The sequence below is a fragment of the Agelaius phoeniceus genome, chromosome 9 (assembly GCF_051311805.1).
Source record: "Agelaius phoeniceus isolate bAgePho1 chromosome 9, bAgePho1.hap1, whole genome shotgun sequence".
NCBI lineage: Eukaryota > Metazoa > Chordata > Aves > Passeriformes > Icteridae > Agelaius > Agelaius phoeniceus.
Genome location: NC_135273.1, coordinates 32,596,610 through 32,621,956, shown reverse-complemented (window position 1 = coordinate 32,621,956; position 25,347 = coordinate 32,596,610). Strand labels below are relative to the sequence as shown.

The window sequence follows — 25,347 nt, the reverse complement described above, 5'->3', positions numbered from 1 at the left end:
AGCGTGCTGGGTGTCCCTGAGACAATGGGGCTGCGTGTCAGGGGTCCCTAGGGGACAGTGGCTGAGTTTGGGTGTGTTTGGCGTGCTGAGTGTCCCTGAGACAATGGGGCTGCGTGTCAGGGGTCCCTAGGGAACAGTGGCTGTGTTTGGGTGTGTTTGGCGTGCTGGGTGTCCCCGAGATGATGGGGACTGTGTGTCAGGGGTCCCTAAGGGGACAGTGGCTCTGTCTGGGGGGTGCTGCATGCCGGGTGTCCCCGAGATGATGGGACTGTGTGTCGGGGTCCCTAAGGTGACAATAGCTGTGTTTGGGTGTGTTTGGCATGCCGGGTGTCCCCGAGACGATGGGACTATGTGTCAGGGGTCCCTAAGGTGACAATAGCTGTGTTTGGCGTGCCGGGTGTCCCCGAGATGATGAGGACTGTGTGTCAGGGGTCCCTAAGGTGACAATAGCTGTGTTTGGGTGTGTTTGGCATGCCGGGTGTCCCCGAGATGATGAGGACTGTGTGTCAGGGGTCCCTAAGGGGACAGTGGCTGTGTTTGGGTGTGTTTGGCATGCCGGGTGTCCCCGAGATGATGAGGACTGTGTGTCAGGGGTCCCTAAGGGGACAGGGGGTGCTGTGTTTGGGGGTGCTGCGTGCCGGGCGTTCCCGCGGTGCCGGAGCCGCGTCCCGGCGGGGCAGGGGGCGGGGCAGGGGGCGTGTTCCCGAGGCGGGGGCGGTCCCGGACGCCCCTCGGCCCCGTCCCGGTGCCCGCCCCGGTCCCTCCCCCGCCGAGGCGCCGGCGGTCGGCGCGGCCGCGGGGCTGCGCTCCCGCCACCGCTCCCGCCGCCCCCATGGGGCGCCCGACGGCGCGGCCGGCCCGGCGCGGCAGCTGAGCCCGGAGCCCCCCAGGTACCGTATCCCCGCCCGGAGCGGGCATCCCGCGAGCCCAGCCGGGCATTCTCCCCCCGAGCCCCGGCACTGGGTGTTCCCCCGCTCCAGCCCCGGCTCCGGGCATCCTGCCCCGCTCCGCGCCCCATCCCGGTGCCGGGCAGCCTCCCGCCCCCCCCGGGACCGGCTGCCCCTCTCATGCCCTCCCCGGGGTGCTGGGGCTCGTTTCCCGGCCCGGCGCGGTGGGAAGGGGATGGAGGGGGCGGGAGCAGCCCTCGAGGGTGCCCCCACCCTCCGGGGGGTTTGTGATGGGCACCCGGGGGGCTTCCTGGGCGAGGGGTGCCCCCAAGCCAAGGCGGGCGGGACAATGGGGGAAGGTTTGTTCTGCCCCTGGAGCACAGAGCCCACGGCGTGGCCAGGAGGTGCCCCAGCCGTGGCCAGAAGGGTTCATCCGGAGCCAAGGGTGGGCTTCAAACCTCTGGAAAACCGGTGGATCGCTAGTGCTGAGGCCCAGCGTGCGCCCCGCGGATGGCATCCTCCCACCTCTCCTGCCTTTGAGTTGCGTTCCCTATTTAAAAGGGGCTTTTTCTCTACCTCTTTTGGCCTGGAAGCCAGCCCAGCACGGCTGGGAGCCCAGCACGGCTGTCGGCCGGTGCCGGCTGTGCCTGCCGCCGCTCCAGAGCGAGTTTTGGGATTTGCATCTCTTGGCTGTGCCTCATTTGCACTCCCCAAAGCCGCCCGGGGAGCGGGCTCTGGGAGCGGGGAGGTGCGGGATGAAGATGGAGGAGGAAGAGGAGCAGATGTGGCTGAGGGTTTGGGGAGCGGGAAGGCTGGGATGGGATGGGATGGGATGGGCTTCCTTCCCGCTGGCACGTGGGGGATGGATGGCGCCGAGCCCGGTGGGCTCCCGGCCCCTGCGGCACCGAGTCACCGGAGGGAATGTCCCGGGAGCAAGGCTGCCCACACCCGCTGAGCTCCTGCCCAGCTCCTCGGGGCTGAAAACTTCCAGAAAGCCCATCCAGGCTGCGTTTCCGATGGCTGCCGGACTTTTCCGGACCTGCTTCCCTGCCCTTTGCCCGGTGCATCCTCTCAGTGCTGGGGGAGCCAGCACCCCCTCGTCTTCCCGCAGCCGTGGCACCCCTCACACCCCGAGCTTGTTTTTCTGCCCTGGATGGGAGAAAACAGCGGGTTTTGGGGTGGCTGGGCTGGGAGCAGGCAGGCACTGCCTGAGGAGGAGGCAGCCAGGCAGCGGTGGTGGGACATTTCCTTCCTGGAAGGCAGGAAGTGATTATGTCTTTGCACGGAGCCTAAAAATAACGGGCAGGTCTCTGCTGTGAGCAAAACACCCCTGGGATTTGCTTGATTTTTGCTTTATTTATTAAGAGAGCGGGGCAAGGGAGAGGAGATCTGCGAGCTCCGAGTCCTGCTGCATCCCAAACCCAAACCCAAACCCAAACCACGCTGCTGGCGCGCATAAGGTGCTGCTTGTCCTGGCAAAGGTGTGGTCGGCGTGGAAAAGCAGCCCCGTGTAAAAGGAGCCGTCCCTTTGCTCCGGCTGCCTTCCCCCCGTTGGGAGGGGAGCCGTGGTTAGCTATGAATAGCACAAAATCACAGCCCTGGCCTTCCCAAAGGCCGGCTCCGCCTGGCGCTGGCCATCCCAGGGTTGTGCTGGGGGGGACAGGCTGGGCTCCCCACCCTCGGGGACACCCTGCTCCCCCCTGGCAGCCAGAGCGGGGTCACACCACAGAAGCTCCGGCGGGGAAGAGCTTGGCAGGTCTGGTTTGGGTGTGGGGCTGTGGAGCTTCCTGGCAGGCTGGGAATGTTTGGCGCTGGACAAAAGCTTTGCCCACAGGTCGCTGGTCTCTTTGGAGATGCCCCCCAGCCTTTATCTTCATGTTTTACGGCTTTTTGTTGTGTTTTTGCTTTGTGCTACTGAAAGGAAACCCTTCAGGCAGACCTTGAAACCACTGGCAGCGAGCTGACGGCGCAAGTGGCAGCGCTGGTGCTTCCGAGTCAGGGCTTTGTTCCTCTTTCCATTGCTGCTCCTTGATGAAACCCCTCACCTCACCAGCAGGCAGCCCCAGCATCTCCTGCCTGCCCAAAAAGGAGCACCCTAGGGACAGATGGAGGTTGCCAGCGGGCCTTAACAGTTGTGGGGTGTGAGGCAGCAGTTACAGGTGGGCTCTCTGCAAAACCCTGGAGCCACTGAGTGGTTTGGAAGGGACCTTAAAGGGCATCCCATCCCACCCCCTGCCATGGGCAGGGACACCTTCCACCAGACCAGGCTGCTCCAAGCCCTGTCCAACACTTCCAGGAATGTAATTCCTCCCAGGCTGTGCTTAGCAAGGCAGGCTAATTATGCTGATTAATAATGCAAACCAGGTTTGTGAAGAGGGGCTGCAGCCTGGATACCATTCCCAATGGACACTAGCATCCTCCTCATGGTGGGGAGCACATTGGCATCCCCATTTTTAGGGAGACTTTTTTCTCCTCCATTCCCTGTGTCCAACAACTTTCCCTGGCTTCAGGGCAGGGTGTTTAAAGTGAAGTGACTAAAGGCAAGTTGGTCACATGGAGGATGGGGATGTGGCACTCGGTTTTCTGCCAAAAACCAGGAGCACGTTGGGGAGGGGCTGTGAAATGCCTGATCCTCGTTATTCTGGATGCTCCTGCTTGGATTTGGGGACAGGCATCCCACTGATGCTTTCCTGTGGTGCTCAGCAGATGCTGGTGGGGGGATTGGCTGCCCCAGTCCCTGCTTTCCCAGCCTGACTGGGAAATACCTCTGGACTTTCTAGGAAATGCTGCTTATTTCGTTATATTTTTGGCCATCGCCACCGGCTCTCCAAGGAGCTCGTGAGGATGGAGGGCAGTCGCTTTTGCTCCTTTAAAGATGTTAAGAAATCAGTCAAGGCTTGTAAAAGCAGAGCTCTCTGCTGCAAAGTTGCCTTTCCAGGGCCTTTTCCTACCCGTGGCAAAGCACTTTTAGGTTGATTTGAGGCATTTTGGTTCTTTGCCTTATTTTACCCTCACAGGACAACACATTCCAAATCATCCGCAGCTTAATGTGTTATTTCTCACCTTTATTTTTTGTTTTATTATGTGCTTTTAAGAAGCCAAGCCGCTTCCTTCCGGCATCACCTGGAACAACAGGAGCCTGGTTCCCATGCAGCCTTGGCTCTGGGATATCTCCAGGCTGTCCCACAGAAGCTGTTTGTGTGGGATTTCATTTTTGCTGGTTTTTTTTTGAAGAAGGGGGTTAAAGAGCACGCCGGGGCGGGGGGCTCAGCTCCAGCTCTGCTTCCTCCAGGCTCCAGTGATGCCCCTCTGGCTGGACCAGAGCTTCCTGCTGGCCTGAGGTGTTTCCTGCCTCCCTGCTTGGCTCAGCAGTGCTCCAGGGGTGCCCCTGGGTCCCTTGAGGATGCATCCACGCCGACTCCATGCTGAAAAGCCACAGGGGCTGCCCCACGCCGAGGAAGGATGGATTCATTAGGAGGATGCTGCTTCTTCCCAAAGGGCTTTGCTTTTCATTTAGAGGAGCTTTAAAAGCTATAAAATATCCTGAGGATGCACGGGAGGAGATTTATTTGATTTATTTCCTGCTGACAATGAGGCGGCCAGGCAAGTGCACGCTTCCTCCTCGGCGCGGTGGCCGGGGCAGATGCATCCTGCAGCTGCAGCCTGACCACCTCCCACTATATTTAGTCCATTGTTTGCTCCAGCTTTGAGTCCTCTCCAGGTCCCCGGGTGTGGGAATAACCCCTGGGGTGCGTGGAGGATGGGAGAGGTGGGAAGATGGAGGGCAGGGCGCTGTTACAGCGTGGTGGCCTCTGTGGGAGAGGCTGCGGCACTGCACGCACAGGATGCCTTGGCATGCTCGAGTGGAATTCTTGGGATGCTCCTGGTGCCTCCTCTGGTATTCCCTGTCCAGGCTTGGCAGAGCTGGGTGTTTTGAAACAGGGTCTGGAGGGGAAGGGAAGCACTTCTGCCCTGCCCACCCGGAGGCTCTGCTTTCTCGTTAGGCAGCAAGAATAATTAATCGGCAGCGCTTTGAATTTAGGGAAAACACCTGGAGAGGAACACTGCTGGTTTGTTTGGTGGGATGCCCTCGTGCAGGGTGTTGGCTCTTTTGGCAGCTGGGGAGAAAATGGGCTCTTTGTTCAGGAGCCTTGGCCATGACTGATCTTAGGCTTGGCTTTGGGGTCTGTGAAGGGATGAGCTGCTGGCTGAGGGAGTATTTCTGGGATATGTCCCCAAAAGAGAAGGGCAAGGTGCAGGCAGGAGGCCAGGATGCTGTGCAGGGGGATGTTGTCTCTGTGTCCTCTCTCTCCTAGGAAGGAAACCCCCAAATACAGTGTGGTGAAAGGGAAGGGATACTCAAAACCAACCCATGCCACCTGATGGCTGATGACATTGTAAAATCCACGTGGCTTGCTTCCTAGCCTCCTAACCTGGAATCACAGAATCCCACAATGGTTTGGGGTGGATCTTAGAGATCATCTCGTTCCACCCCCTGCCATGAGCAGAGACACCTTCCACTAGACCAGGTTGCTCCAAGCTCCATCCAGCCTTGAGCACTTTGAGAGGCATTGACATCTTCTCTGGGCATCCTGTTCCAGTGCAGGAACATCTCATGGGGTTTGCCAGCTGTGGCCAGTGATGGGGAAAACAGTGATATTGAAAACAATGATATTTGGGCTAATCCAGAGCCCTTTGGTGGGCTGGTCCCAGCCAGGCTTGGCCCTGGGCTCCTGCTTCCCTTGGCTGGCCTGTGATGGTGGCTTCATTGCATCTCTTCCCATTGCAGCCACCAGCAATATTTGGTAAAGTTTCAGCCAAGATCATTTTATCTGTTTTCCTGGGGTAGGGTTTTGCTTCCCTACCCATCCTAGTTTGTGGCTCAGCTTGCAGAGTGGGCACTGGGGGGGTGTAAATCCTCCTGCTCCCATCAGATGCAGCAATACCAGTAAATAGCTGCTCCCATTTGGATAACACCACAGAACTTCCCTCTTCCCGTGGCTTTTTAGAGCAGTTCCCTTGGCTTCCCTCAGCACCCATTTTGGGTAATTTTGGTACTTTTCTTGCTTGGTTTTGCCTGCCCAGCCTAAGCAGGGAGTAAGGGAAGAAGCTGAGATGTGATTTCCTCTCTCTGTTCATTTTGTGGTTTGAAGGGCAATTTCCAGATCTGCCCGGCGTCTTTTATGCCTCTTATTTCTTGGAGTGATTTGTTGGGAAAAGAAAATATCCCTGGGGGTTTTAGGGTGAAAGTGGGTGTCTGTGGGGAGGGGAGAAAGACAAAAGACATACAGGAGCTGCCTGCTTTGGAACTGGGGGGTGGAATCTCCATCCTGCAGCATGGGGATGGCTGAGCAAACCCAGAGGGATCCATCCACCCCACTGTTGAAAAGATGAACCCATTCTGAGCAAGATTAGGGGAAAAAAAAACATCCTGGCTGGGTGCCCCATTCCTGCTTGCTGCCTGAGCTCTCCAAAGCCTCAAGCACTTGCTCTGAAACACTCGAAACCTCCCTGTTTTTTTTTTTCCCCTTATTTTTGCCCTCACAGTGTTGCCATGAAAGAAACACTCAAGATGACTTTGGAGAAACAGCACTGGCCTGAAACAGCTGTTTTTGTTTTCCCCCCCCCCGCTCTTGTGTGTAAAAGAAACCAGGCTGCCTAATGGTGCAGAAAATTCACAGTAGAGCAACAAGTTTTCTGTGGAGCAGGGAAGGAAGATGGGGAGGAGGGGAAAATGTGTGCCTGGGCACAGCGGTCTAGAAATAGCACATTTTCCGCAGGCTTTTCCCCCCACTTGAAGCATTTGCAGCTGCTGGGGGCATCACATTCGCAGGGATTGCAGTAAGGGGTTGATCCTGGGCTGCCTGTGAGGCAGGAGGAGCAGCTGCAGAGGGGTTTGCAGGGCTGGGTTAAAGCCATTCCCTGTGTTCCCAGCGCTGAGCATCGCCTCGGAGCAGGTACCGTCCCCTCTCGGGTGCTGCCAGGGTTATTCCCACGCACACAAAGGAGGTTTCACTGGGGACTGTCTCGTTAGGAGTGGGCAGAGTCCTTGTCTTTTCCAGGCTAGCCCTTTGCCATCCCTGGCTTTGTTGGGAAGCCGGGATCCGGCCCTGGCTGGCGCAGACAGTCGGCTCATTGTCCCAGCCCGCTGGAGTGTGGCGGGATGCTCCTGGCCGCCGCCAGGCCTGGCCCTTTCCATTCCATCCTTGTGCAGGGATGAGCTCCCTGGGGATGGAGCTGGGGGCTGTTTTTGGGGTCCCTGCCTGCCCTGGGTGCTCCCCTGGCATGGGGATAACCGGCTGCTGCTGCACAGGCAGCTTCCAGGCTGGCACACACCAAACACCCAGTAACATGTGCTCTCTGTTCCAGAGTTTTCCATGTGGGGAGTGGTTTGTGGGTGCTGGGAAAGCAGGGGACGAGGCTCTGTGCAGTGCCATGTGCTGACTCGGCAGATTTCAGGGACCGGATCCAGCATTTCTCCCTTTATTCCCCCCCTTCCTCCTCAGCCCTACTTTCACCTCCCCGATGGAGCAAGCTGCATGGCAGGCAGGAAGAAAGCCTTTTGTGGGAGCAGGAGGGAAAGGGCTGGCTTAGCTTCCCTCCCTGGCCGGCTGTCAGCAGGGGGTTGCCCTGTGCCTGCCTGGGATTTTCCCATCCTGAATCAGGAGCGGCTGAAAAATAAATTCCTCCTCCCTTTTCTTTCTTCCCCTACCTCCTTGTTTGTTGTTTTGCCTCTCCCCCTTCCATCCCCGTCCCGGCAGATCTGCCCACGGATGATGGGTACGACGGCCAGCGCGGCACAGCAGGCGGTGTCGGCATCCCCCCTGGAGAGCCGGGCGCCGGGAGACAGCAGCATGGAGGACCAGCACTCCCTCAGCATCCACTCCTTCCAGACCCTGGGGCTCCACAACAGCAAGGCCAAGTCCATCATCACCAACAAAGTGGCGCCCGTGGTCATCACGTAAGTCCTCGGCAGCCTCCAGAATTCTGGGTTTGTCCACCCTCTTCTCTAAATATTGGGGTTGGTTTCGATCTTGACCTATGCCATTGTTTTTTTTTCCTTTACCCTCCTGTGTGTGTGTGGCTCTTGAAGGTACAACTGCAGGGAGGAGTTCCAGATCCACGATGACCTGCTGAAGGCCAACTACACAGTGGGACGCATTTCTGAGGCCACGCTGGAGCACTACCTGGTGCAGGTGAGCATCTCTGCCACCGATTTCATCACCCAGCTCACTTCAGCCTGGCCTTTGGGAACCTCAGGAGTTTTTTAGGGGGGCTCATTTTGAAGGTCACGTAGAAAAAGCCACTTTTACGCTCAGCTGTGTTGAAATCCAAATTCATTGATGTCCCACCTTCTCTCTTCTGGTGTTTTGCAGGGGAAATACTTCATGGTCAGGGATGTGTATGGAAAATTAGATGTTTTGAACACTACTGGCAGCTGCGGCGCTCCCAACTTCCGGCAGGCCAAGGGAGGTTACGCCGTGTTCGGGATGGGGCAGCCCAGCCTCAACGGCTTCAAGCTCGTGCTGCAGAAGCTGCAGAGAGAAGGCCACAAGGTTGGTGGGGGTGGGTGGGAACTTGGGGTGGGAAAAAAGCCAGCAGAGCTTTTAGACAGCCTCTCCCCTGCTATTTGCAGGAATGTGTCTTCTTCTGTGTCCGTGAGGAGCCCGTGGTGTTCCTGCGGCTGGAGGGGGACTTTGTGTCCTACACGCCCCGGGGCAAGGAGAACCTCCACGAGAACCTGCAGCGCCTGCAGCGCGGCGCGCGGGCCGAGAGCCTGGAGCTGGCCATCCGCAAGGAGGTGAGCTGGGGCGGGAATGGGTGCACATCCCAGGGGTTCAGAGGCCAGAGGAGGGATTGTGGCGGGGCTTTTCCTGTCCCCTGTAGATCCGTGACTTCGCGCAGCTGAGCGAGAGCGTGTACTACGTGTACAATGACATCGAGCGGCTGCGCGACGAGCCCCACGCCGTGCGCGTGCACTGCGACGAGGACATCCAGGTCACCGACGAGGTCTATCGCAGGCCTGTCTTCCTCCAGCCCTCCTACAGGTCCTTTTCCCTCCTCCTCCTCTTCCTCCTGGCACCCCTCAAGCTGCAAATCCCCCGTGGTGGTGGGGATGGAGCCCCTCCGTGGTGCCATCCTCACGAGGGCTGTCCCCATCCCGGCAGGTACCACCGGCTGCCCCTGCCCGCCGAGGGAGCCCCTCTGGAGGAGCAGTTTGATGTTTTCATCCGCTGCCTCAGGGTGAGCAGAGGGAAAGCACCTGGCCCGTGGGGCCTCCTTGGGGTGGGGTTTGCTCCTGTGCTGTGTGGAGACCACGACTGCCTGAGAGCATCTTCTGGTTTTCCTTAACTTTGCCTGTTAGAGGATGCCTGTGCCTGCAGGTCCCACTGCCCTTGCTGTAGGATCCTCCTGGAGAAGTCCATGTTGTCCAGCAGTTCATCCCTACCCCTGGCTAGAAATTACCATCCCTGGCCTCCTCCAGGCAGCTCTTCCCTAAGTGGCTTTGGCAGGAATGATCTGCCTTTGGTGCAAAGGTTTTCCATGTCAGAGCTGCTTTTTTTTTTCCTTTAACATTCTGGAAGATGAAATCTCAGTGGGGCTGGGGATGAGTGGTGGGAGCATCTCCAGTGGGGTGGATGGAGAGGGCACTGGGCAGGGGAATGCAGTGGGTGGGCCACCCATTGTCCTGTTCTCCTTCCACCCCATCCCCTGAGCAAAAGGGAGATGCTGCCCACCCCTCCATGCCTGGGCATGGCCTCCATCCCAGCCCCTGATGGGGCAGACCTGGCTCTCCTGGAGGCTGCTGGGGTCTCCATCCATCCCTCCATCCCTGTGTCCCTCCCTCCTAGGAGAGCCCCAGCCTGCTGCTGCGGGACCCCGGCCGGCCCCCGCCCGCGCTGCTCTTCGGCTGCCAGACCGGCGTGGGCAGGACCAACCTGGCCATGGCCATGGGCACCCTGGTCCTCCACCACCACCGAGGAGCTGCCCAGAAGCCTGAGTAAGCAGAGCAGCCCCCAGGGTGGGACTGGGGCCATGCCCATTCCCCCTGGGGCTGGTTCAATTTCCTCCTTCTCCCACTGCAGCTTCCCCCCCTTGCCCAAGACATCTCCTAGGGACAGGCTCCGGGTCATCCAGACCTTCATGGAGATGGTCCCCAAAGGCCAGCAGATAGTGGAAGAGGTAAGGGGGTGCTGGTGAACCCTCCAGCAGGCTGTGGCTAGGAGGGAGGGATGGAGTTTCCCCCCCTAGATCCGAGGCTTATGGAGCAATTTCCCTCTTGCTCCTCCCGAGGTGGACGGTGCCATCGCCTCCTGCTCGGAGATGCACGACATGAAGGAAGCCATCTATGAGAACAAGAAGAAGCTGGAAGGGATTGGGGAGGATTATCAGATCCAGGTAATCAGAGGAGTGCTCGGATGGGAGCCATCGGGACTGGGAAATTTTTTGAGCTGTTTTTGCGCTGGGATGAGAAGAATGTAAATTCTGGAAACCCAAAGCTTCCTGTGAGCTGGAGATTTCCCAGAGATAGGAAACCTGGAAGGTTGTGGAGTGTCTCTTTCTCTTTTTTTCCCCCGCCCAGTTGTTTTAAAAGCCATAAAATGGAGCAGGCTGGGACTGGGGGAAAACAGTCTGGTTTGATCTTTGCTAGTGCTTCTGGTAGATGACCTTGGGGGCAAATAATATCCTGTGCCCTGATTTCATCAGCTCTAAAATTGGAAAATCGATATCAGCCTGGATGGTAAAAGTCCTTGGGAGCTGGGAGGGATCATTGCAAATGTAGTCACCCAAGGTCAGGCTTTTCTAGTTGTGGATTTATGTTTTTTCCTGCTGTTTTGAAGAGCCATCAGGCTGGCTTTCCATGCTGGAAAGCTGGGGTCTTCCCTGCCCAACCAGGGGGCTCCTCACCAGGTGATGGAAGGAGATTGAATGCTCAGGTGGAGGTGCTGCCCTGATCCCAGTTTCTTTGGAGATTAATTTTCCCATTTAAATGTTGAACATGGGGTGGAAGTGCTGGAGCTGGTTGTAAAGAGCAATTTCAAACCAGGTGCCCCGTGGCAAAAAAAACCCCATGAAAATGATTAAGCAACAGGAAAAGAAGGCACTCACTGTCACTTTTTTGGTCCCTAGTGGCAAATCCCAAATTTTATACTCCCCTGTTCCCTTTTAGGGTGGATTTTGTGCTGGCAGGTTCTCTTGTACAGCAGGGGAAGGTTGGGCATGGGACAGGGGATTTTCCCATTGCCTTGAAGCCTTCCCCTGCTGGGGAAAGCTGCTCTGTGTCATCCTGGACTCCTGGACAACAAATGGCTGGGGGACTGCCGTAAATAAGCCTCAAGGAGTGTTTATTTGAAGTCTTTGTGGAGCAAGAGCAGGTTTAAACAGTGGCAAGGGGCCAGGAAAATGTGCTGGGGGCACATGGAGGGTGAGGAGGGGAGAGGGGATAATGCTCAGTCCTCGGAAAACCAGCCTGGACTTCTTTGTGTTGGAGTGGTGCTGGGTGAGCTGGTTGGTTTGGGGGGAAAAAGGGCTTTTCTGGGCATGGAGGAATGATGTCTGTGGGTTTCTGCCTGGGTTTGGGGGGCAGAAATGGAGATTTAACCCCTCAAGTGATGGAGGTGCAGGTGAACCCTGGTGTGGGATGCTGAGCAGCCAGACTCCCACAATACCTGGCTTTTCACGGCTGAAACATGAGTGGATCATTCCCTTTTCCACCCCCAGGGTGTTCAAGGGGAATGTTAGGAGGTTTGCCTTGGGTGGGAGCACTGGGGTGGATTTTTTTGCAGGAATCCAAGTGCTTGGGAAGCAGCAGCAGCAGCACCGCTGTGCTGTCGGTGCTGCCGGCAAACCTGGCGCGGCTCCATCCCCACAGGCTTTGTTTTGAGTTTCCAGAGCAAATCCCACTGCCTTTCCTCTTGATAAATGACTGCAGGCCGGATTTCTCTTGTGGAGAACAAGTAAATATTCATGAGTCAGCCACGGAGTGTCAGGGATGAGCAAACCCCGCTCGCCGAGCTGAGCGCGGACGCAGCCCCATCTTGGAGGGTTTTCCATCCTGGCCTGGGAAGAGGGTTCCACAGGCTCTCTGGGGATGCTTGTGGATGCCATGCTGGGTGTTCCTTACCTGGTGCCAGGTTCATTTGTTGGATGGGGTGCTCAGAGGTACAAACCCCCAACCCCCCCTGCTGAGGTTTCTGAATTATGGAAAATCCCGAGGGTTTGAGTTTCCTCCCTGGGAGGGGATAGCTGTGGTGGAGAATATGCTGACATATTCAGCATATTCTGAAGGGTTGTGTAGGTGATGATGAAGAGGAGGAGAAGAGAGCTTGCTGGAAACATAGGTATCAGGATGCTTCTGGACATGGAAAAGGGAGACACTTGGAAATTAAGGGTATTGCAGGGTGTGTGGCTGGCTCAGGGATGCCACTGCCTGAGCATTTCATCCAAAGGTCATGGAGATGGCTGGAATGGGGGCAGGAGCCTGCATTTTCCAGACCCATTCCCTTGGGTTTGAATGTCCCAGCTGGACAGTGTGTCACTGTGACAGCATGGACTGGTTGGAACTGCTCCAGGTGTGTCCTTGTGCTAAGGGGAAGCTTTTGTTTTGAGCTGAAATGTGAATTTATGCCTTTGAGCATCATTTAATATGGGAAACTGGAAACGTTTTATTAAAAAAAAATAAATAAAACCAATTCATCCAAAGTGTCTGTAGGGCTTTTTTCCAGCCTCCTGGTCTGCTGGGGGCTGCAGGGCTGGTCAGCACTGAGCATCACAGATTCCCTGTCCTTTGCTTCCAGGGGAGCAGCACCAAAGAGTATTTCCTCCAGAGGACTCTGCAGAGCCTCGAACGCTATTTCTACTTGATTGCCTTCAACTACTACCTTCACGAGCAGGTAAAAACCTCCAGCACAACCCAGAACCTTCCTTGCCCTCTGTTTTATTTGTCTCCTTTGTGCGGTGGGAGGGTGGGGGCTTCCCCCTGTGGTGTTACATTTTATTTAAATGGCACGCTCTGTCTCACCCCTCCAAAATGAAAATGTAGGGTTTATTCCAAGCCTGTGATCCTCCCCTGAAGGATCATGGATCTGTAATCCCACTGGCCCAAGACTTATTCTGCACCCACCTTGAATCTCCCTGTTAAGCTGTGTGAGGGAGGCCAGGCGCGCTCTCGGCGCTTTTCTCCCCAGGCTCTCCCTCTCTCTCCCCTTCCCTTCCTTCTCCCTCTGGAACCATGCTGCTCCCAGGGGTGGGACCCCCAATAAACCCTCATCTAATCAGCACCTTCAGAAGCCCCGTGGGGTCTCTTTCCCTGCCTCTGCTACCAGGGCACACACAGCTTAGGGGGCACCCCGGGGATCCCCCAAACCAGCTGCTCCATCCCCTTGGAGTTTTCCCTGCGGGTTCTCCGGGTGGGGCAGCGGGGTCAGAGCCCAGGCTGATGGTGCCTCCCCCGCCGGCAGTACCCCCTGGGCTTTGCCCTCAGCTTCAGCAGGTGGATGTGCCGGCGCCCGGAGCTGTACCGGCTGCAGGCCGACATGAACCGCGCCGAGCTCACCGTCACCGCCGAGCTCCTCACCAAGGGCGCCCGAGTGCTGGTGAGTGCTCCCGGGGCTTCTGTGCTCACAGTGACCCCGAGATATGTACAAGTCTCTTTTCCCAGCAGTCGAAGGAGGAGTCAGGATTCTTCTGTTCTCATTCTCAAGGTTGTTTATTTTTTTGTTATTTATAACTTTCTTTCTCCGACCCGCCGCAGGTCTGTCTGGCAGGTCGGGTTGAGGTGCTCTGGCCACCCTCAGGGCAGTGTTATCTTTTTATACTAAAAACTACGTGTACATTATTTACCATAACTTCCCAATACCCATGTTAGACAGTGAACTTCTCACCTATGTTAGACAGTGAGCTTCTACTCTAAACCAATCCAAAAGTGCCAACATCACCCAGAAGATGCAGGCTAAGAAGAAGAAAGAATAAGGACAGGGCACGCCCAAATTCCTCCATCTGGGGACCCCAAGCCCCCATTTTAAAAACCCCAAAAATCTATTTTTCACCCTGTGACAAACTAACTATTATTCTACCTAAACTCTCTTGACTTGTAATCCTTCATACAAAGCTGGTCATTTGCTCCATGGGTCATAATCAAAGTCACAGGTGCCTTGGGCTCTGTGCCAGGGTCTCTGAGCCCCCTGGCAGGGGCTGGAGCCATCCAGGACAGCCAGAGGGATGTCCTGAGTTCTGACAAGTGGGCACTGCACAAGTGGGAGCAGCACCTCCCGGGGGTGCTGGCCCTCACAGAGGTGTGAAGGGCTGGGAGAACCCCTTTAAAACCACATTAAGCATGTGATGAGCTGGCCAAAGTTCTCACCTAACTCCTAGAGGTGAGGGCTGCAGCTCCAGTGCTACGTGGTCTCATGCAGGTTAAACCTGTGCTGGCTTCTGTCAGCCAGTTTGCAAAGGGCCCTTGTATGGGAATAAATCATGCAGACTCCATTTTCTTCAGGGGGGAAAAAGCCCCTTCTTCAGTCACATAACTCCTTTTTATACGGTTTTACAGACCTCGTGTGTGACTCCAATGGGTCAGTAGCTTTCTTGCCAGTTACTTTATTGGTTATTAACAAGTTGTCACCCTGCATTGATTGGTAACTCAAACCCCCAGTGTGTACATGCAGGAAAAGTTGTTTGTGAGAAGTAATTTTAATTTTTCTATCTAACGTTGTAAAAAGAGTTTATACAAGTGCTGGCTGTCTTTCACCCAGGAATAGATTGTTATGCTAAGGAACTGCTCACACCAGGATTGCTTTCACATGGGAGCTTGCAAAGCTTGTCTTAGAAGAAATGACAGGCCAGCCAGAGCAGGCCTGATTTTTGAGGCCTTTTTCTTACAATTTTTCCGCTTTACTGCAACACCCTTGCAGATGGATGATAGAGAGCAGGTTGCAATTTTAATAAAAGGAAAAAAGGAGGAGATGTTTCCACATTATATCACAATACCAGGTGGCTTGTACTGGGCAAATTAATTCTACTCAGCCAGCTCCATAAACTAGCCCCTGGGCTGACTGTCAGGAACTTCAGCCAATTACATTCCTTCCTAAGCTGCCAGCAGGTCACTGGTCCAGGATTTGGGGAGAGTAAAAGATCAGACCTTTGATCTATCCAGACCTGGTTTTTCAAATGTCCTTTATAAAGAAAGGCTTGAGAATAAACTCCTTCTGTTGGCACATGAACATGGGGTGAGGGGTTCTCTTTGTCCCCCACCCTCTCCCTCTGCTGCATTCACAGAGGGGTTCCCTGTTGTAGGGCAGATGTCGTGGGCTCTTGGGTCCTTCAGCTCCCACTGGCACCCCCAGCAGGGATGGAACTAGATGGTTTTAAAGTCCCTTCCAGCCTGAGCCACCTGAGGATGAATGTGTGGCCAGAGATCCCTGTGCACGTGGATGTGTCTGGAGCATCCTGTGACGTGAGCCTGGGCAGCAGCTCCGTGGTGGGGTAGAGGAGGCCGGGGCTGTTGATGCCTTGTGCTGCAAGAAGAGCCTGTCCCACCTTGGAAATGCAGCTTTGAGCCCTGGATATCTCTGTGGTGGGGTGGAGCAGGCCGGGGCTGTTGGTGCTTTGTGCTGCAAGAAGAGCCTGTCCCACCTTGGAAACGCAGCTTTGAGCCCTGGATGATGCTGTTGGAAAGGTCTGGGGGCTTGTCCTGAGCAGGGTCTTTGGGTTGGGGTGTGCTCAGAGCTGAGGGTGGGAAGGGGCATCCCTTGCCTGGGCATTGCTCTGTTCCAGGTGGCGGATGAGCGCTTCTGCCCGGATGTGCTGAGCACTGCCAAGGAGATGAGCGTGGCCAACTTCCGAAGGGTGCCCAAGATGCCCATCTATGGCACAGCACAGCCCAGCTCCAAGGTGAGGGACACCATCCCACGTGGGGCAGGCATTGGATTTGTGGGGTTCCCTGATGAAGGAAGGAATGATGAATGTGATTCCATGTTCTCAGAAGGCTAATTTATTATTTTATGATACTGTATTATATTAAAGAATGCTATACTAAACTCTACTAAAGAGTACAGAAAGGATAGAAGGATACTTACAGAATGCTAAAAAGATAAATGAAAACTCGTGACTCTCTCCAGAGTCCCAACACAGCTTGGCACTGATTGGCAAAGTGTGAGTGTGAGTCAAAACAACTCACAGCAGAATCCAATGGAACAATCACCTGTGGGTAAACAATCTCCAAACACATTCCACATGTGAGCACAACACAGGAGAAGCAAATGAGATAAGAATTGTTTTCCTTTTTCTCTGAGGCTTCTCAGCTTCCCAGGAGAAAAATCCTGGGGGAAGGGATTTTTCCAGAAAATGTGAATGTGACAGGCAGGGACCCCCCTGTTGGCTCCCAGCCCTCCCATCACCCTTGCCCACCCTTCCCCCAGAGCCTGGGCAGCGTCCTGCGGTACCTGACGGATGCCAAGAGGAAGCACTCGCGCATCCTCTGGATCAACCTGCGGGAGGAAGCGGTCCTGGAGGGGAACGAGCAGATCTACACCCTGCGGGAGCCTGGGCTCCTGGAGGAGCTGATCCCCGTGCCTGCTGCCTCGCCCCAGCAGCTGGAGGTGAGCTCTGGGAGGTGCTGGGGGCTGTGGAGGTTCCCAGGAATCCTCATGAGTGATTTCCGCAGGCTTTCATAGTTCCTCACCCTCTGGAGCTGCTGGGTTTGTTTTCCTTTGGGAGCAAGGGAGCAAAGCAGAGAGAGATCTACCCTGGAAGAATTTATAGCATGCCTTGAGAGCAAGGGTAAAAGGCATCTGGGGAAAGGGGAGCGGATGTTCCCAGCTGGATTTCCAGGGGAGACAGGCAGTGGGGGAGCTTGGCTGCCAGCAGCAGCGTGGCTGCATGGAGGAGTGGTGTGGTGAGAAATGATGCTCCTGGGGCTCCAGAGAAGGACCTGGGCAGAACTGGTGGCCAGGACCTGGTGTGGGGTTTGGGGTGTTCACCTGCATCTAAAAACATTGATTAAAATCCTAATTAAAAATCAGAAGGGGCGGGTGTTACAGCGAGGGTTTCTCCATCCTCTGCAGAAACTGGAGGCTGCCCTGAAGGGGGACCTGCTGAAGTGCCAGAAGTGGCTGGAGGTGTACCTGGAGTCAGAGAAGCAGATGAAGATGTTCAAGAGCTGCCTGACCACGCAGGAGATATTCAGCCAGCAGAAGAATTCCTGCCAGGGACTCACCTACCGCCGCATCCCCATCCCTGACTTCTGTGCTCCCAAGGAGCAGGTACCCAGGGAGGGAGGGTGCTGCTGCCTCCATCCCAGCCCTGATGCTGTGCAGGAATGTCCCTTGGGTGCTCAGTGCTTGCCAGGGCAGGGGGGATCTCCAGGAGGTGCTGCATGCAGAGGCTGAGTGCCTTCAGGTGGGCAAGGATGGCTCTGGCAGTGAGGAAGCAGGGAGTTCAACCTGGAGGCTGTAGGACAAAGGGGACCCCAAGGTGAGGAAGCCCTGCATCCCTGAAAACCCACTGGTTCCTCCTGGCAGGACTTTGACCGGCTGCTGGAGGCCATGAAGAGCGCCCTGGCCGAGGACTCGCGGGCAGCCTTCGTGTTCAACTGCTCCAGTGGCCGGGGCAGGACCACCACGGCCATGGTCATCGCTGTCCTCACCCTGTGGCACTTCAACGTGAGTGCAGGGGGCTGCAACAACCCCTGCTGGGGTTCCTGGGGAAGCTCTGGAGAGCCCGTGGCAGCTGTGTCACAGCCAGAGGGTTGGAAGGAGCATGGGCAGGGTCGGGGTGGACTGTGGGGTGGACGCCTGTCTGTGTGTTGTCATTTGCTGTGCCTAACTCCCAGCGAGCTCCAGAAGCCTGGGTGAATCCCTGGTGAGCCTTTACCCTCTTCCTGAGAGCTCCCTCCCCAGGATGAAGGGTTAAGGGCAGGGGAGAGCATGGAATTGTGGAATGGTTTGGGTCAGAAGGAATCTTAAAGCTCATCCTGTTCACTCCTTTACTGTGGCCAGGGACACTTCCACTATCCCAGGTGGCTCCAAACCCTGTCCAGCCTGGCCCTGGACACTCACAAGAATCCAGGGGCAGCCACAACTTCTCTGGGCACCCTGAGCCAGTGCCTGGAACAGTCCTCTGTCTATCCAGACATGTGGCTCCCTTCTTGGGCAGGGGTAAAATATTCACGTTCTGTGCCTGGCGGAGGCAAGGCGAGGGATGCTGGGGGTCCTGCTGGGCTGGGCACAGGCTCTGCATTTTTGTGCAGCCCATAATGACCCATTCCCCTCTGGCCGCCCCAGGGCATCCCTGAGATGAGCGAGGAGGAAATCGTGAGCGTGCCCGATGCCAAGTACACCAAGGGGGAGTTCGAGGTGAGTCCTGGTGCTCTCCCTCTGCTCCCTCAAGCCACAGCTGCTTGTTTGGAGGTGGGGGCAGTGGGACAAGGCAGGGAGGCTCCTGGTGAAGCTCCTGCCCGTGCTCCAGGTGGTGATGAAGGTGGTCCAGCTCCTGCCCGACGGTCACCGGATGAAGAAGGAGGTGGACATGGCGCTGGACACGGTCAGCGAGACCATGACCCCCATGCACTACCACCTGCGGGAGATCATCATCTGCACCTTCCGCCAGGTGAGCCCCTCCCCAGGCACTGGGCAGCTCCAGGGGCTGCAGGGCTCTGGGACCAGCCCTGACAAAGCTGGGGTCTCTGGGTTTGGAAAGCCAGGAGTCTGCTAAGGAAGGCAGGAGCCTCCCCTGAAATGGAGAATGTGAACCCTCCCCACCCCTCCGAATTGCTATGAATTTGAAATTCAGGGGCTCTCAGGCAAAAATAAGGGAACAGGAAATAACAGTTCTTTAATAGGGAAGAAAATAAAAGGATAAAATAAACAGTGCAGTAAATCAAAACAACACTGACAGAGTCAGACCCCAGCCTGACACCCTGTGGGTCAGGGTGTGGGCAGCAGTCCCATTGGAATTGTGGCTGCAGCCCTCCTGCAGTGTCAGGGCTGGTTCTGCTGGAGCAGGGATCCTGGAGAAAGGTGCAGTCTCTTCCTCTGAAGATCCAGGGGAAGAGGCAGCTGCTGTTCCTCTGGGAAATCCAGTGGAGAAGCCGTGCTGGCATTCCAGAACCTCCAGATTATATCCAGGTAGAAATGCTTGGCTCCTCCCTCTGGGCTCACATCTGCCAACGGGATGCTGTAGTTCTTATCAGCCATGCAGTGACATTCAGTGGCCCAATATCAGCAGATGTCCCCTCCCAGTGATTGTGGAAGAGATAAGGAAAGCTGCCCACTTGACAAAAGACAGCTGCCATACAGATGGTAATAGAACACATCTTGCCTTGCAATCTGGAACATTGCTCAGGCTGCAGGTCTCTGGAGTGTCACCAGAGAGGTGCCAGGGCATGGTGTTGTGAGGGTCCCCAGGACGAGGTGAGAGATGAGAATCTGACTCCCATGTTCTCAGAAGGCTGATTTATTATTTTATGATATTATGTTAAAAGAAATGATATACTAAAACTATACTAAAGAAAGAGAAAGGATATATTTGAAGGTTAGAAAAGAATGATAATGAAAGCTCGTGACTGACTACTCAGAGTGGGACACAGCTGATGGTGATTGGTCATTAATTAAAAACAATTCACATGGAACCAATCAAAGATGCAGCTGTTGGTAAATGATTTCTAGACCACATTCCCAAACAATCAGATAATTATGGTTTCCATTCTTTTCTGAGGCCTCTCAGCTTCCCAGGAGAAGATCCTGGCGAAGGGATTTTTCAGAAAATATCATGGTGACACCAGGGCTCTTGTGGTCACGGTCACCCTTGGATCCTGTGCTGTCCCTTGCTGTCCTGCATCCCACGTTCCTCTCCTGCAGCATTCCATTATCCCATTATCCCATCATCCCATCATCCCATTATCCCATCCCACCAGGCACAGCCTGTAGAGGGCAGGGCTGCTCTGTCCTGCTCCACTCCCAGCCCCAGAGGCTCCTCTGGCTCCTCAGAGTTTGGGAAGGAGATTCAGCTTTGGGAAAGGGAATGGACTCATCCATGGCCAGCCAAGCCTGCGCTCCACAGCCCTGTTTCACTCTGTGGGGATGATGAAGAAGCAAAAAGGATTATTTTACCCAGATTTGGGATGTTTCAAACCTGTGCAGCTGTGTCACAGAGCCTTGGAAGGGCAGAGCCCAGGGCCTGGTGTTATTCCTGGGGTGGTTTGTGCCACATCCCACAGGGAATTCCTCACTGCAGCTCTGGCTCCAGCTGCCACAGATCTGTGTTTTCAATTAATGGCTGCCAACCATCGATGGAGGGAAGAAAAACCAAAGTGTTCAATCACCCAGGAACATCTGCAGCTTCCTGAGATCCTCTGCATTTTTTGGGGAGCTGGGAGAGAAAACCTCTGGAGACCCAACTATTTGCAGATGTAGCGGTTATAAATTATTTATAGTCACATTTATTTTTTATTAATTTATCTTCATTCAGGATAAGTACTTTAATTTAATTTTGGCTTTCCCTCCTTTTCTATGGGCATGTGGCCATGTGGGGAGTTTCACCTGCTTGGCTGTCAGGCCTGGCACAGGGGTGATGCTGGGCTGTATCCCATTTCCAGGCTGGCATCCTGGTGGGAAGGCAAGATAAGGAAGGCTTCATCCACTCCCTCTGCTCAGGGAAGAGCCTCTTGGCTGCTCCATCCATCCTATTAGATTTGGCTTGGCCCTGAGCAAATGCTTTCATTTTAATTTTTTTGTTTGTTTGTTTGTTTGGTTTTTTTCATCAGTGATGGGCAGCTTGGAGAAGAGAATGATGGAAATTGTTGGGGTTTTGGGAGCCTGCTGGGAGATGCTTTTCAGGCTTAGGGCAAACAAGAAGGGAAGGGAAAGGTGTTCTTGGTTTGGTTTGTTCTGACCTCTCCCCACCCCTAACTGAGAGGAAAAAATAGGAAAAATGCAGGAAAATATAAATAATGGTATAAAAAAATAAATTATAGGATAATAAGATGGTAAATAATAAGATAATAGAAGAAAAATAAATAAGATAATAGAATAAAATGAGAAGTAATAGAGTAATAGAAGAAAATTAAATAGGATGATAGAGAATAAAATGAGAAGTAATAGGGTAACAGAAGAAAATTGGATAATAGAAGAAAATTAAATAGGATAATAGAATAAAATGATAAGTAACAGAAGAAAAATAAATAGCATAACAGAATAAAACAATAAATAATAGGATAAAAATAAGTAGGATAAGATAACAACATGGTAAATAATAGGATAATAGAATGAAAAATAAATAGGGTAATACAGTACCAGGATAAATAACAGGATTACAGGATTTGCTTTCTACAAATACTGGCACAGAGAGGTGGAGGAGACACCTTTTCCCAAGGGCAGAGCTGGAGTGAGGAATTGCTGCTTTTTGGGGTGGCCTGTGGGATCAGGGCTCTGATTTATTAGTATTTATTAATTCCTAGCAAGGGCAGCATACAGGGCTTAAAATAATGGCAATAATACTACTAATAAAAATTACTGTATAATAACATACAATATCAAATAAAGCAATAAATATACATAATGAATGCATGAAGACTGTAGTATATATAAAACACATAAAAAGAGATGTTTATAATTTATATATATAAAATAATACTGGGAGATGTGATCGCCATCAACTCTTCTCTCTCTTCTCTCTCTTCTCTCTCTTCTCTCTCTTCTCTCTCTTCTCTCTCTTCTCTCTCTTCTCTCTCTTCTCTCTCTTCTCTCTCTTCTCTCTCTTCTCTCTCTTCTCTCTCTTCTCTCTCTTCTCTCTCTTCTCTCTCTTCTCTCTCTTCTCCTCTTTTTGCTTCTCTTTTCTCTCCCTTCCCCTTCCTCTGGAAACAAAGGCTGAATCCAGGTGGGAGTGCCTTGCAGGGAGATGTTTTTCCCTGGGGAAGTGCTTTACAGTCCAAAAACTCATGATTTGGGGTACAGTTCTCCCTTGGCTGCCTATTCCTGCTCCTGCCCCCCACGTTTAGCCCTCCTCACCTATTTTTGAGCTCTGGGAATGTTGTTACCCACTGGAAACCACAGGGAAATGCGAGCCTGGAGTGCCAAGCCCCAGCAGGAGCGGGCTGGACGGATGCGCTCATTTTTGTCCCCAAAGTGTTCCTCCCTCTTCCTGTGCCCTTCCCAGGCTTCTGCCAGGGCTGTGGCTGAGGCTGGGGTGCAGGAGCTCCCCTGGGGGTGCCACAGGTGCCTCAGCCAGGCTGTTGTTCCTCCCAGGGCAAGTCGAGCAAGGATGAGCGGGAGGCGCGGACGCTGCAGCTGAGGAGCCTGCAGTACCTGGAGCGCTACATCTTCCTCATCCTCTTCAACACCTACCTGCACCTGGAGAAAAAGGACTCCTGGCAGAGACCCTTCAGCCTCTGGATGCGTGAGGTGAGGCTCTCCCAGGCTGCCACCTGGTGTTTATGTGGGAATACAGGAATTCACTGGGAAGCAGGCACCCATCCTTAGCTTACACCTGATTTCTGGGCTTGTTGGGGCATCGTCTGTGTCCCTTTGCTCCCTGGCTTGGTGGCTCTCATGGAAAGCCACTGGAGATCCCACTGGCACTGGCCACTGGCATCCCACCACATGGAAGAGGAGCTCTCCCACCCCAAACCTGCTCTTTTCCCCTGGTTTGAGTTTCTCAGGGGTTTTGGTGAGATTGCAGCATCTGGGGCTGGGGGGGCCACCAGCCAAACCTGCCTGGCCAGGACAGGTGGCACAGGGCATGAGAGTATGGGATGGTGGCATTGGATATCCAAGGGGATTGGGAACCAGCTGGGAAAATTGAATGGGGGTGAGTGAGAGACCCTAAATGATCCTTATGGAATGGGGGCAGGCTGGGTGAGAGACCCTAAATTACCCTTATTTCCTTCTTGGGGGGGATGTAGGTGCCAGATTTATTTAGGATTCATTGATTTGAATGGGAATGTTGGGGGGAGGGCTGCAAATTTCCATGGAAAAGGGACTGTGGAGGTGGTACAAGTGCTGTGGGGTGCATAGGGGTGTGTGCTGGTGGCTGGGGGGTTCTTCTGCATGAAAGGAGAGTCGGGGGGGAGAAGGGGAAGATGGGGACATGGCAATTTTAGTAATGCTATTATTATTATTATTATTATTATTATTATTCCTAGTCTTCCTCTTATTCCTATTAATATTGTTACATTTTAATTATTTGTATTTATTTAAATTTTATCATCGCACGACTGTATCTTACTATTTTCACTCTTAATTTTTGCCCTATTATTGTATTACTTCTGTCGATGTACCCTATAATTTCAGGGTTTTTTACAATTTATTTTGTCATTTCCATCTCTTACTTCTATTACGGTGCAGAGAGTTTTTCTCCCCCATTCCCGGCCGGCGCTGCTAATTCCTATTGGCATCTTTGATCCGCCGGCCGATGGAAGGGCGGAGCTGGGGCCGGAGCGGGGCCGTCCCGCCCTGGCATCCCGGCTATGCCGGTGTTTGCATTGCCCGGCGGCCGCCGCTGGGGCTGGAGCAGCTTTTGTGGGGATTTGGGATGTTTGCTGTTGGCTGGATGCGGGAGGCCCGAGGTTGAGTGCAGCAGTTTTTAATGCGGCGCTTTTTTGGGGCTGCAGCCTTTAGTGCTGCACCTATTGGGGCTGCTGCTGCTTTTAAAGCAGCATCTTTTGGGGCTGCACCTTTAATGCTGTAGTTTTTTAAAGCAGCACCTTTTGGGGCTGCACCTTTTGGGGCTGTATTTTTAAAAGCAGCTCCTTTTGGGGCTGCATCCTTTAGTGCTACATCTTTTGGGGCTGCACCTTTAATGCTGAACTTTTTGGGGTTGCACCTTCATTGCTGAACTTTTTGGGGCTGCATCCTTTCATGCTGCCCCTTTTGGTAAAGTCTGCATCCTTTAGTGCTGCACCTTTAATGCTGTATTTTTTAAAGCAGCATCTTTTGAGGCTGCATCCTTTAGTGCCGCGCTTTTTGGAGCTGCACCTTTAATGCTGCACCTTTTAAAGCAGCACCTTTTGGGGCTGTATTTTTTAAAGCAGCACCCTTTGGGGCTGCATTTCCAGAACATGGATTTACATCTGCCCTCTGTCCCTGCTTTTGCTGGAGCATCTTTCTTTAGGCGCTGCATCTCTTTTGAGTGCAGCCCCAAAAGGTGCTGCCCCTTTTAATGCCACATCTCCTGTGTGTGGGGTTTCCATCCCCCCTCTCCCCACTCCCCCTGTCTGCTGGAGGGGAGGGAAAAACACCCAACCTGTGGATACAAGGAGCCTTTGACCCCCGGGGCGCCCCTTCCCGCTGCATAATCCCGGCGTTTTTAGCAAAAACAAGGCACCATTGTAGCTTTTTGGCAGGAGGGTGCCAAAGCCAACAAACCCTGTGATGGCTGACCCCAGCAGCAAGGAAGAGGCTTAGAAAATGGATAAACTGGGGCTGGAAAAGGGCTGGGGGAGGTGAAGGGGATGCTACCAGGATTGGGGGGGGATCTTCACCCCGGAGGTGGTGGAAGCATCCCCGGGGTGGGAGGGGGATCCAATGTCCCTTGTCCCTCTGTTTCCAGGTGGCAGCAGTGGCTGGGGTCTACGAGGTGCTGAACCAGCTGGGATTCCCGGAGCTGGAGAGCCTGGAGGGCAAAGCCCTGTGCACGCTGCGGGGCCGCTGGCAGGCACAGGGGGCCACGGCCCGGCCCTTCCGCGGTGACTTCGTGTAGCACAAAGGGGCCCCTGCTGCCTGCTCTGGGGTGGGGGAGAGCGAAGAAAAAAGACTGTTTTCCCCAAATCTGAGGGTGTGGGGAGGGAGGGGTGAGCCTCAAAGCTCACCTTAGGATGGGAGGATTTCTGGGGTTCTTTTGGACACAATAAAAATGTTGTAAATTAAAAATCCTTCCTCGCTTTCTCCCTGAAGCAGCGCGGCATTTACACAAATTTATATATTTGTACACACAGAGGTGTATTTATGTGTATAAACACACAAATGTACATGTCTATATACACATAAATATATATATATATATATATATATATGGTTATATTTTTATAGCTCCATGTATATATGGAGCCATAAACACCAGCAGCCAGACTTAGGACTCACAGAAATCCCAGTCACTTCAAACCTGGGTATTTTTAGGGCTTGGGCATATTTGTTGATTCTTCACAACTCTTTTTAGCTGGGGGCATGGCAGCTGTGGTACCCAGTTTTGGGGTGCCTCCAGCAAGTTGAGTGCCAGGGTGGTGCAGAGGGGGCTGAGCTGCTCAGCAAAGGCATAAAAGCAAAATTAAGGCCAGGGGGGTTCCTTTGTTTTTTAAGGAAAGAGTGAAAAATGAAGTGAATCCATAGCAGATGATATAAATGAGGGGTCCCGGTGCCCTGCTGGCCTCACAGTGGGGTGAGAGGGGCTCAGGGGGAAGGCTCCTGGAGGGAGGAGAGGGCAGGATGGGAAGCACAAAAGCAGGAGCACGCTGTCTGTCCGTCTGTCC

At 54.0% G+C, this 25,347-nt stretch overlaps 1 protein-coding gene across 1 annotated transcript; it reads left to right on the top strand.

Moving 5' to 3' along the window:
* The first annotated feature begins 744 nt into the window (after positions 1–744).
* PALD1 (phosphatase domain containing paladin 1) lies at positions 745–24,738 on the top strand. The gene is made up of 20 exons (XM_054637595.2): positions 745–890; positions 7,649–7,848; positions 7,981–8,083; positions 8,264–8,443; positions 8,524–8,688; positions 8,775–8,935; positions 9,056–9,131; positions 9,740–9,888; positions 9,974–10,070; positions 10,182–10,286; positions 12,686–12,781; positions 13,349–13,483; positions 15,663–15,779; positions 16,307–16,486; positions 16,952–17,149; positions 17,408–17,548; positions 18,170–18,241; positions 18,354–18,494; positions 22,130–22,285; positions 24,432–24,738. Exons 2-20 carry the CDS (start codon positions 7,661–7,663, stop codon positions 24,579–24,581), a joined length of 2,610 nt encoding a protein of 869 aa, XP_054493570.2. The 5' UTR covers positions 745–890; positions 7,649–7,660; the 3' UTR covers positions 24,582–24,738.
* Positions 24,739–25,347: the final 609 nt, after the last annotated feature.

What these genes read in the sequence shown, in the direction of transcription:
- PALD1 (XM_054637595.2), top strand. Translation starts at nt 7,661, where the DNA reads ATGATGGGTACGACGGCCAGCGCGGCACAGCAGGCGGTGTCGGCATCC. An exon ending in TTTTCATCCGCTGCCTCAGG is followed by an intron (nt 9,132 to 9,739) that starts GTGAGCAGAGGG and finishes CCTCCCTCCTAG; the next exon opens with GAGAGCCCCAGCCTGCTGCT. An exon ending in TCACCCTGTGGCACTTCAAC is followed by an intron (nt 17,549 to 18,169) that starts GTGAGTGCAGGG and finishes TGGCCGCCCCAG; the next exon opens with GGCATCCCTGAGATGAGCGA.